This window comes from Nannobrachium achirus (genome assembly GCF_963921795.1).
Source record: "Nannobrachium achirus genome assembly, chromosome: 13".
In the NCBI taxonomy this organism is placed as follows: domain Eukaryota; kingdom Metazoa; phylum Chordata; class Actinopteri; order Myctophiformes; family Myctophidae; genus Nannobrachium; species Nannobrachium achirus.
The window spans coordinates 13,860,889-13,873,752 of NC_137833.1; the positions used below are offsets into that span (position 1 = coordinate 13,860,889).

General features: G+C 42.7%; 1 protein-coding gene across 1 annotated transcript in view; it reads right to left on the minus strand.

Moving 5' to 3' along the window:
• Positions 1-12,864, minus strand: part of micu1 (mitochondrial calcium uptake 1) — a 102,244-nt gene that overhangs the window by 22,268 nt on the left and 67,112 nt on the right. The window contains exons 9-10 of the mRNA XM_080740423.1: positions 11,302-11,439; positions 2,272-2,380 (exon numbers count right to left, since the gene is read on the minus strand). Of these exons, the coding sequence (XP_080596549.1) occupies positions 2,272-2,380; positions 11,302-11,439 (247 nt within the window). The remainder of the gene's footprint in view (positions 1-2,271; positions 2,381-11,301; positions 11,440-12,864) is intronic.

Below are 12,864 nucleotides of genomic sequence, written 5' to 3' on the forward strand. Positions count from 1 at the left end.
CTGTCAGATCGGATTTCTTTAAAATTGAAACATGCTTTTTTAAATAAATTCAATGAATATTGCAGTTTTATGCAAATTATTCTTCTGCCTCTAAATCATACATGCAAAGCAACATGTTCATGGCATTTGGCAAAGATGTAGAGTGTTAGTCCAAATATCACTAAAACCAATCTTACCCCAATTGGCCAAAGGGGGGCGCTATATCATTTTGAGCAGTTTGTGAAACGCTTAAACCCATTAGGATTTTTTTTTTTGCAATTTGCATGAAACATTCTACACACAATCTAAGGACCTTTATCTAATATGCCTATGAAGTGCACACACACACACAAAAAATAATAATAATGAATATAGCTGCAAGCAGCGATAAAGTGGCCAAAGCCAAAAACACCTCAAATCATGAACACAGCCTGCAATGTGCGTGAAATCTTGCAAGCACATTCCCAATAGGTCAAGGAACAGATACCACCCTTCTTTACATTGGCCTGTTATAGCGCCACCAGCGGGTCAACTTTTGCACAACACATTTTTGGAACAAAATGGACCAATCTTTGACGTCAGTAACGTCAAAGAGAGCACTGCCTGCGATCTTGACATTTTGTACTTTTATAGCCATTGTTTTTTGGCTTGAAGCGAGCCCACAATTGTTTCGAAGGAACAATATTTTTCTAGTTGGTAAAACGGACCTGTAAATAACGTACTTGATAAGTCTTTTTTTTCACTCTCTATGAAATGTCTTTGCCAAAAGATAGCAGATCTACAAGCGAGCTTATTGATCTGAGCTTGTAGATCTGCATTTTTTTGGCAAATGTTCCACCGCAGGATAATGCATTTTGATTATTGCGATAATATCGTAAATCGCGATTTCTTTTGTCACAATAATCGTGATATAAAATGTTCATATTGTCCCATCCCTAGCCGGAACCTGCACCCCCTTGATAATGACACAGGTGCGTGTGTGTGTGTGTGTGTGTGTGTGTGTGTGTGTGTGTGTGTGTGTGTGTGTGTGTGTGTGTGTGTGTGTGTCTGTGCGGAACCATCATGATGCTGCTGGTGTGCGAGAAGAGGTTTTATGCACCTACAGTATGTGCAACCTCATGCCCCCCAGACTATTTTGGCCTGCAGGTGTGCTTGTGGCCCAGAGGACATTTTGGTCCAAGAGATGACAAGAGTTGGAGGAGGATGAGTGGAGTGGAAATGGAACACTTCTGTGTGGACTGGGAGTAAGGCCAGTGAAACGGGATGCAGAGAGAGAGCCCATCTGTCTGAGAAAGGAACTGGTTGGAATAACGTGTTCCTTCCACGCGCTACCGAGGGATACTCCCCCCCCCCCCGTCAGGTGATAAGAAGCGGCCTGCTCACTCCTCATGCACTGAAGGAAGTGTTGTTGCTCAGTTCGGGGCTCTCCCCAGGTTGGCAGAGGTGGAGTAGCGGTGTAGCGCCCAGGATTACAGCTTAGCCAAATGGCACTGGGTGAAAAATGGTAGGATACTTTTTTTTTAATAAACCAGTAAGACTCTCTAATCGGGAGATAAGTGACCGTCAGGTCGCATACACAAACTTTACAGTAGAAGGCAATCGTAGCCAATCAGGAGGGAATAAGGGAAATGGGACTGATCCATGTTGATGACATGACTTCAGAGATGCTTTGTGTGATTTTAGGGCAAAATCTGTAGGAGCAGTGTTCAGAAATGTGTTTGGCAAAAAATCGGCCTGATGGTGGCGCTAGAAGAGGGCCATGTGAGAAATCAGGGGCGGAGGTTGTGATTTGCCATCCAAGGAGTGTGTGTGCAAAGTTTGGCATCGATAGGGCCAACGGTGCCAGAGACAAGAGTAGGGGCAAAAGTGTGACGTGACGGACAGACGGAGGGACTGACGGAGGGACAGACTGACGGACAGCCGGTGGAGCTTTTCATAGTAACTTTCGACCTGACGGTCGCAATAAATAAATAATCAAAATCACGATTTTTCCAGTATAAGGGGCCTACTGTAAGTGGTTGAACAACAAAGGGAGAAGAAGGGCAGAGGTACGGACAGTACTGGGAGTCAGGCCAGGGGAAATGTGATGCACAGAGAGAGAGAGAGAGAAAGCATCTGTCTGGTTGGAGCGTTTACACAACCCTGGGACCCGCAGACAGCCTGGGCAGAGGATGAACAGAAAGCAGAGAAGTCTGGTGAACAAGAAAAGGTGTTGAGGAAAGAGTGGAGAGACAGGGAGAGCAGGTGGGGAGGGGAGAGGAGGGGGACAGGGATAACGAGGTGGTGGTGTACCTTTATCTATGGACGCTCCGGCCATGTGGTAGAAGCTCAGCGCCGTGTCCACGTCGTTCACGTTCTTCAGAAACGTGAAGAAGTTCTCCACTTCCTCAAACGAGATGCCCTAAAATGGAGAGAAAGAGAGGGGGGAAAGTTATCGGTCGAGAAAACAGTGGGGCAGGGAGCAGTGGTTTTGACAGGTGGCCGTGTCAAACTCTTTAACCGAACGTTTATCTCCTTGCAGTTAGGGATGGGTATTGGCAAGAATCTCGCGATGCAATACGTATCACGACACTTGGGTCCAGTGGTGTGATATGGATTTTTGAAGTGGTGGCCCCTCTAAATGCATGACGTCCACAGTTACAGAGGGGCCATCGCCCTTTCTTTGATGATGGGTTCCCAGATTGCAGAGGGGCTAGCCCAAGCTTTTCTTCTTGAAATGCCTGGATCCCGAGGCTACATTATTGATAACTCAATGGACAAATTGAGTCAAAACCATTTTCATTTATTGAATTGACTGAACATTGGAAATTCCTCCTAATGAAAAAACAAACAAAAAAAAACTTTTCCCATTCAGACAGTATGGTCATATTGTCTGCCCTTCATTATTTTCAAGGCAAAAAACAAACCATGTCACTCTCTTTCAATTATATTCAATAACATTCCTGCTTACTTGGTTAATAGCATATTTCTTTAAAAGCAGAATCAATAATAGGCCTATTTAATTTAGGCAAAATTATTTGGAGAAGAGAGAGTCAATAAATGTGTTGGTGGCTGCCTCTGTTTATTAAAAGCGACTTTAGGATAGTTTTTCTGTAAAGTATATTTAACAAATTGCGGTCCTTGCTCTTGGCATGAAAATGTTAGAGAACCACTGCCCATAAACAATATTAGACAATAACGTTTGACTGCCCTGCCCCAGTTGCTTATTTTTATAGACTTGTTTGCTTGTATCACCCCACACACAGAGAGCCAGGGGTAGCGCGACCACAAACCCTTGATTGGCGCATGTTATGTATACATTTATTTCTCCAAAAGTATCACGATAGTACAGCCTGAAGTATCGATACAGTATCGGGAAATAAACTATCATGATGTATTGCCGTATCGATTATATTGCCCATCCCTACTTGTAGTATTGTTTTTTTCTACTCTCCTGCTCCCACCCCCGCCATTCCACTCGGCAGTAGTGATGTCATCATGCAGAAAAAATCTAACATATTTGAAATGATCAGGACGGCCCTGATCATCTGTGAAGAAACAGAAAGTTTAAGATTGGATCTTTGAACTGCTCAGTGCTCACACTACAATGATAACCACTTCCCATCAGTCTAACACAGGGAACGCCCCTCCATCAGTCTAGAACAGTGGTTCTCAACCTGAGGGTCGGGACCCCAAATTTGGGGGGTTCCAAGATAATTAACTTATGTACAACGTTGTTTTTCACTCAAGAGTAAACAAACCAACATAAAGTTTTAAGTGTATAGAGGGTATCTGCACATTTCTAAAGTGACAATTTAAGGACTTTTTAATCTTATATATACATTCCTCTAAGAGCCGCATCCCACTTCACGCCCCCTTTACATCGACTTCAACTCACAGGTAGTCGTCTAGGACGTAAGGAGTACCGCCCCTAACCCTATGCCGTCCGCTCATTCGCTAAGCACGAGAGAGAGGAGGCAACAGGGGAGGGGGTGCGGGCAAGCGAGAGAGAGAGAGAGTGAAATTTGACACCACTGTGTTTGCATGTGCCTGCTGCAGAGAAATAGCAGAGGCTTAACAGTCACTTCTCTCCAGTGTGTCCGGCGGTCAAATATGTCCAACCGGAAACGCGCGCTGCGGCACAATAGTTCGGCCACAATAGTTCCCCCCCCCCAATTTTTTTTTTTTTTTAACTTTTTTTTTAACTTTTTTTTTTATTTTTATTTTTTTTACTTTTTTTATTTTTTTACTTTTTTTATTTTAATTTTTTTAATTTTATTTATTTTTTTAGAGGGCGTGGACTCTAGATGTGAGCGGGCCGAAGGCCCGCGAACCTCTAGTAAAATCTAAATTTGTCAAATATTAGAGGCAGAAATTGTGAAAATAGCCGATCTACATCTACATCTACATCTACATGCTCACAACGCGAGGCGTTGTGAGCATGTAGATCGGCTATTTTCACAATAGAACCGTGTTATACAAAATGTAATGCCTCAACTCTTAGTACTCGTCAGGGTGGGTTGGGTTCCCCATTTAAAATAGGATTATTTTGGGGGTCGCGGCCTGAAAAGGTTGAGAACCACTGCTCTAGAACAGGGAACACCCCTCCATCAGGCTATCACAAAATCCCTTCCGGCCACCCAAAACCACCCGCTTATCCTGTAGTGTGAGCCCACCTTAAGTTATGCTTTGGCCGAAGTGTGTAAACAAAAATTTGCGTATTTCGGACTGAATCAAAGTGTCGGTGTGAGAATAAGACATTTGCCAAAGAATAAGTTAGGCTTAACAGTTCTACTGCCAGATGTATTATTTATTTATTGGGGCTGGTGCCAGCAAAAAGCAGCTTACCTTTGCGATTATCTATATAGAAAATTATCTATTGATATTTTCAAACTAATTCTTTTTACAATTCAACGCTCATATGTGTACTTTAGCCGAGCTGGCGGCAGAGGGCAGCCTTATGCAAAGAATGACTGTGAATTGGGCCACTTCGCTTGCCATCCATTCAGAGCATAGAAATGCATTTTCTAGATCAGATCCACAGAAAACAGCCAGGAAGTGATTTGGGACTCCATTATTGCTAACGTGCGGTGGATTTTTGAGAGCAGCGTTACGGGAGATGTTTTTACTGTACACGGCGGCGCGACCCCTCATAGTCCTTAGGCTCATACTCAACATTTGACATATCGGTACCACCTGGGTGGGCAAATTCTAGTTGTGATTTTTATATTCCTATACATCTCTAGATTAAGTTTTGATATGATAGACCTTGCAGACAGGTAGCTTAAGTGGTGTTATCAGCTGCTAAAGTTACCATCCCCCTTTGAAAATTTGCATTTTAGACACAGGTACATATATTTCTATTAGCTTATGTTCAGGACATACTGTAATGTTTTATATTATATGGACACCTTGAGCTTTCATTCAAGCCCTTTTGTGAATATGTATGATAAGTACAGTGGTCACTGGACCTCTTCAAACCTTTAATAAATACATAAAAATAACTATTTCCGTCTAAACCATATATTTTCTTTTAGTTCTGTGGCATCAAGAAACATCAGATACACAAAACACAACAACTAGAATACAGACATGACCCTAAGGATTCAGGAAATGTATAATTTACCAACAGTATTTCATTCTGAGGTGGTAATCTTCAGCCTTATCTTAAACGGGCACTTTTTATGAGAAATACAGGTCAATAGGCCTATATGAAAGAATAGCATTAAACCTCCCTAAACATTGATACAAAAGTGTTTCAATTGGTTCTTTTACCTTTAGGCATGCTTGAGAACCGAAAAATCAGGAAAATATATTTACCATAAAGGCATCATTTTCAAGGTGGCACCCAGGATGGCTGCCGGGAGCTTAAAATGGCTATATCTCAATTATTATGCAACCTAGAAAGGTGGTTTTGGTGTTTAACCCAAGGTTTTGGGGTTCAAGGAATGTGTCTGAATCAGTGAAATTAACACCAGTTAATCAAATGTTAATGCCAAATGCAAGATGGCGTCCCTCCCAAGATGATGTCCCATTATACTACTATACTACAAACAATAAATAACACTAACTCTCACATTTAATGTCAAAACTAGGAAACACTTTTGGAAGCATGTATAATATGTATTAGTATTTTAATCACTTACATAACCACAAAGTAGTCAAGTTATCCTGTAAGCCAGATCTATAGCCCTATAGGCACTTGTTGTCTTATGTATGCACTGTTCGTTGCCATATTCTGACTCCTCTGGAAGAAACCTATACGGATTGTCACATTCCTTAAGAAGTTGACATGGTCCACAGACAGTAATACATTTACATACAGAGAGCAGCAGATATGAATGACCTTCATGAGACCGTCTAGGCTAGAGAAACATTCATTCAGGTTTCAGCCCCAGTGCATGGCTACCATACCCTCTTCTTTTCCCATCCAGACCATAATGGTAAATGGACTGCATCTATCCACAAGTTTCCAACGCCCCATAGTGCATTGCGCAGACGCTGTACCGAGCTTCCGGCGCCGCAGCCGAGTGTGATTTACAAGCTCACAATGGGTTGCATCTGCGACGCGACGTGAGCTTGTATGTCTGCTGTTAAACCGGAAGTGTGGTCCAAACAGGTCCAAATAATCTCCAGTAAACTCCCGCGGAAACAGGTGGATATAGCGCTTTACAATGTACTTAACATTCAAACATTTACTCTCTCACTGATGGAAACCATGGCAAGGCACCAACCTGCTCATCGGGTGCAATTAGGGGTTCAGTGTCTTGCTCAAGGACACTTTGATACCAACTCCGGGGGAACCCGGGTTTTGAACTAGGAACGTTCCATTTCCCAAGCTACTCTCTACCTCCTGAGCCACTGCTGCCCAATGATGTGTTATTATGCTCTAAGACAGTGGTTGTCAAACATTTTAATTTCAATAACCTCCATAACTCTGAGAGGGTACAATGTAACCACATTATGTTTCCATTAGGTTCTATGTGCACACTTCCAGAGTTACAGACATAGAAGGGTGGCAGATGTTCTTTTAAATGGTTGCTGTCATACAGTACACTTTAAAACTGCCATCTACAATGGACAAGACTTCTCAGATTTTGGTGTTGGCAAAAAGACTACTTTCCATAAGCTTGTAAATGGAGACCCTGTTCTCCATCCATAAGGCAATGGATGGCCGTAACTGAGAGACCACCTGGGACACTGAAGGTCCCACGTCCGATTACTGGCCCCAGCTATGTGGTGTGAATGAGCAGGGGTGTAGCTATGGAGTTAACCAGGTCTCCTCTTTGTGCCAACACATTCACTGTCCCAAACCAGACTGGTGATTGATCACCTTGGGTGCCAAAGTAATGGCTCATATATTCAAACAATCATGCAATTTAACTCCTTCTGTAACTCTGGGAGTGTGAAAATGGAACCTAATGGACACATAATGTGGTTACATTTGTACCCTCTCAGAGTTATAGAGGTTCTTGAAACTACACATTTTGAGAACCACTAGTTTATTTAGAGCATACTATCAGGGAAGGAATTTCAGGGAGGCCAAGAAGGCCATGGCTTTCGTTGCACCTCAGTTTGGCCTTGTGCCCCTCCAAAAACTGGCATTCCCTGAGGCCCCAGCTGACTGTACCACTTTCTCCTCAGTCTCTTTCTTGTCATGTAGACACCAGTGTCTTTTGTCTACATTTTTAAAACCAATCCAGTATCTTTGCTTGGTGCAGAGCTGAGCATGGATCAAATTGTAAATAGCATAATGTATTTCTTTCATAGCAGATAGTCTATGTTTTATTTACCTCACAACAGGCTCAAAACGGACGCGTTTCGACCATCTAGGTCTTCAAACGCTGATGAAGACCTAGATGGTCGAAACGCATCCGTTTTGAGCTTGTTGTAAGGTAAATAAAACAAAAAAAGAAAAAGAAAAGGAGATTCCTTGAGTGCTGGCAACTTCTTCACCTCGCATGTTCTTTTGAGCCGTGCACCGAAAAGACTGTATCTAATTTGGATGAAAATGACCACCTCAGAATGAAATACTGTGGGTAAATTATACATTTCCTGAATCCTTGGGGTCTTGTCTGTATTCTAGTTGTTGTGTTTTGTGTCTCTGATGTTTCTTGATGCCACAGAACTAAAATAAAATATATGGTTTAGGCGGAAATTGTGGGAAAATCTGAGTTATTAAAGTTTTGAAGAGCTCCAGTGACCACTGTACTTATCATACATATTCACAAAAGGGCTTGAATTAAAGCTCAAAGTGTCCCCTTAAAAATAATACCAAACATATAATATAAAACCTTGCAATATGTCCTGAACATGAGCCAATAACAAGATATGCATGAATGAAAATCCGCCTATAGAGGAAAATAACAAAATGGCAAAAAATATAAAAAGCTACTCCTATGGAAAGTCTATCATATTTTAATTTACTTATATTGACCCTAAAAACAATTTAGTATAGGTAAGGTTTTGCCCCCTCAGCGGTACCGATATCTCGTCCAGCCCAAGGACTATCATCAGCTTACAGTCATCAGACAAGGTAAAAAGAACGAGCCGTATTGGCAACGAGCTGGGTTGAAAATTGGGGCGAACGGGAACGTCCGAAGCGGTAAAAGAGTTAATAAGCCTCTCCGACTTACTCTTAGGAAGCAGCTCAATGGCATGATGTGGTGGGAGGAACTAATCTGACACACACAGATAAATAACAAGACACAGACAGACGGAGGCAGACAGAGTTGCACACGCACGCACACCTGTCACAATACTGATTGTGTCATGTGCTTAAACAGCAGCTGGTACAGTCAGTGAATGCCACTTTTAATCTACCTTGCAGGTCTGGCAGAGAGACATGTATAAGAGGAGATGAGAGGGAGGCAGAGAAAGGGAGGATGAGAAGCAGAAATGATGACTGCAGTCTTTAACTCCCCGGGGAGGCCGAGCTACAGCCGCTCTGCCTGGCAGCGCCGGGAGGGAGGCGTATATGGTCGTTGACCTTATACGCCTTGTATCTCCAAGTTTCAAATTTGTACGCTCTTTCGCAAAGTAAAGCCCTGCTTCATCATACAAGGCCGTTGCACAAAAGTCAGCAGATCTACAAGCACACAACGCCTCGCACCGCGGGGCGTTGTGTGCTTGTAGATCAGCTGTTTTCACTAGTTTAAATCATTATTAAAATGATAAATGCAAAACGAACGGTTTTGGACATACAAGGTTTTCACCCGACAACGACGATATATATGTTTCCATGACCCTCAGTCTTCCTTCTCTCTCTTGGCTAATTGAGGCGTTTAACCACAGAAGCTAGCCTTATCGTAACCAAGTTTGACATCTGTGATACATTTATGCAAATCACAGAGAGACCCCCTATTACATGCTTGCTGTCCTGGGGGTGTGTGAGTGAGAGAGAGAGAAAGAGAGAGAGAGAGAGAGAGAGATTTCTGCAGTGCCTTTGGGGATGTGCGTACCGGAGGTGTAACATGAATACAGCTAATTAAGTGACGGGGCTCATTTACAGTGACGTGGTGGCCACCGGCCTGGGACCACCTGTCAAACCAACAGCTTGAATAAGAGCGAGCATAGTAAAATATGCATAAATATATATATACTATAACCTATATACTGTACTTGGTTAACTGGAGTCCCCAGGGGGTCCGTACTAGTAGGCTCCCTCCTTTTATCCCTCAACATCAAACCTTTTTCATCGTAAATAGCCGGTCTACCGGCTCACAATGCGTCATGTTGCGAGCTAATAGAGCGCTTATTTCTGGCCCCAACGTTTGCCCCCATAACAGGGACGGTAGCAGGAGTGTCGCACCAAATTCTGGGCCCTGGGTACTTTAACTATTGAAAAGTAGTAGATATACAAGCTCACAGCGCTGCAAGCTTGTAGATCTGCTATTTTTGAAAAATCGTGAAAAGTCTCTGAATATTTAAAATCCCAAGGTTTAAAAAAAAAATATATATATATGTTTTTATGTCAGTGGTGCTCAAACCTTTTCATGTAAAGGACCCCCAAAATTATATGTATTTGACCACAGACCCCCATCTACAAATGTTCGCTTAAATATATATTCAAAGATTTGCAGACATTTTCACGACTTAAAAAAAAATAGCAGATCTACAAGCTATCTGCTATTTTTCAATAGCTAAAGTAATTGAGGCCCCTTCACCTTGGACCCTAGTAACTCAGTCCCACTCCCCCCCCCCCTTGTGACGCCCCTGCGGCTGTTGCCGAGTGTGCTTTCCTCCCTGCCTTCCGTGCATCCCAGCAGGCCATTTTTCTCTTTGCTCGCTGCATTGTGGCACTGCCTCTGACAGGGGAGGGGAGGGAGGGGAGGAGAGAGCCTTACACCAGAGGGACGAGCAAAGGAAAAAGCAGAAATGTTTCCCTGTGCACAGCTTGCGCTGCCAGTTGCCAATATTCCACCTAAAAGGGGAACGGAGTAATAGGATTGTTGATGAATATCAGAGCCGAGTGGTTCAGAGAGAGGCACGGAGGCCTAAACTTCAGGGATGCCGGGTGCTTTGTATGCAGACCGTGGGCCCAGAGAAGAGGCAGAGGAAATGAGCCAGCGTTGGGCAGGTTGTCAGAGGAAGGCTCTGACACTGCCATCCTCGGCCGGTGATTACCTTTCATCTACATCAAACACATGCACGGATTGAGCGCACGCACAAGCGCGCTCACACACACACACACACACACACCCACACACACACACGCCTGATCACCCATCCCTGAGGCACATACACATCATTGTCTACTTCCACATTCTCAGAGCTATATTTCAGTGATTCTCAATCTTTTTCATTTCATATTCGAATATATTAGGTTTAAAAAATGTGATGTACACGTCAGTGAAACTAACCGCTGGGAACATCGCTACTACCGAAGGTCTTAAAGGAGCTGTTGCTGGATGAGCTGTCAGGCTCACCGTCCTTTTCTTAGCGGCGCTAACCTCTCCAATACATGTCTTTGTGTGTACGACCAGGTGTTTTCCCTTTGTATCAAATACTGGTATTTGACCCCCTATTATCAAGATAATTGATAATAGATATTTGGTTAAGCGACGCAGAGAGAAGTGTATGGATCTTTGAACATAAGATATTCGCACTTGCAGAATATTTAGAGAAAGCATGGCACAAACGGACAAAGAAAACATATACTATGTGATGTGCTTATATTGTTTTGGGGTAGTATTAACCAATTCTTTTTTTGTCTCCAGGAAGTGAATGTGATATTGTTTATTTGTGTTTTTGGTGTCACATAATAGTGTAAGGGATGGATGGGTGTTTTGACAAGACACGTAAAATAAAAATGTGTTCATTCAACCATTCATGTTTACAAACCTGTGCATCCTTGAACATCTTCTTCAGGCCCTTCTGCATCAGTTTGAGTTTCCGGGACTGGACACCGCTGTACACCAGCAGCATGCCTCCAAACTGCCTCTCTGAGATCCTGCCGTCCACCGGGTCGTTCCTCTCAAACTGCGGTGGAGGGGAGAGAGACCGTCGACGATTAGAACCAGAACCAATTAGGGATGGGACGATATGAAAATGTCATATCACGATTATTGTGACAAAAGAAATCGCGATTTATGATATTATTGCGATAATCGAAATCTTGTAGATCTTCTATTTTTTGGCAAAGACATTTGATAGAGTGAAAAAAAAAGACTGTATCAAGTACGTATATTATAAGTATCTTTTAACAATTCTAGAGGGTTTAAGTGGTACCGGATATGCAGCTCGGCAAATAAAAGGTGAATTGATCCCAGTGCATGACGGAGGACAATATCACGATAAATTAAATCTCCACGATACAATTATCATGAGTGTTTTTTATCACGATATACGATAATATCGCTTATCGTCCCATCACTAGAACCAATGCCACACTTCTGGGTTCAATCAATGGCATTCCTGATTTTGGGACAATCCTAGCCCACCGATTACTTATTGATGTTTTTGACTGATAATTTGTCAAACAAAACAAGAAAAAAACGTGTTATCAAAGTATACAAACAAATCACAATATACACAAAATATATTGTGTAAAAGTTCATTTTCCCCATTGATGAAAGTATTCCAGACCAAGTATTGTGTGCATAAATTAACACACTTTTCAGAAGGTTGTCATTTCTGTATTATAAATCTTTCTTTTGAGTGGTCTCGTATAATATTAAAAATCCTAATTAAAACAAAAAAAAAGGTTTTGAATATTTCACTGCATGCGCAATTAATCTAGAATATATTAAAAGTTTCTCATTTTGAATTATATTACAGAACAAAATTTACTTTTACACAATATTCTATTTTTTTTAGAAGGATCTGTACAATCGTCCGTTTCTGAAACGGTTTTAACACTTTTTGAGAACGTACAAATATTTTTGCCATGCCCATAATTGGGAAATCGGGTTATCGGCTGCATAATTGTCAATACCAGTGTCGTCCAAAAAGAAGAAGTCATAATAATCAGATATATGGGTGGGCTGACTGGGCTCTAGCAAAGATTGAGTGCCGGGCACAGCTGGAAAGGACGAAGAGAGCGAGGAGAGGGAGAGACCACTAGAGAGAGATGGGAAACGGTAAATACTGGTGTCAGCCTTCAAGTTGAATCACGCCTCTGGGGGTTGGCGTGGCGACATTAATTCTGCATGTGCATTTTTATAGCGTTCCAATGGAGCACGGCTGGCAACAGTAGGCCTGGCCGTGTCAGGTCAATACGGGCTGATTTACATCTGCGGCCAAATGACAGCCACGGGGAGGGGGGCCTCAGACCCCCCTCCCCCTCCCCCGCCAGCCAGCTTTCAAAATGCTAATTCCAACACACTTCTGACAGCTCGGGTTTCGCGAGTCATGACAAAGCCAAAATAAAGCCTGCGAGGGAAAGGGGAATGACTCGGAGTGCAA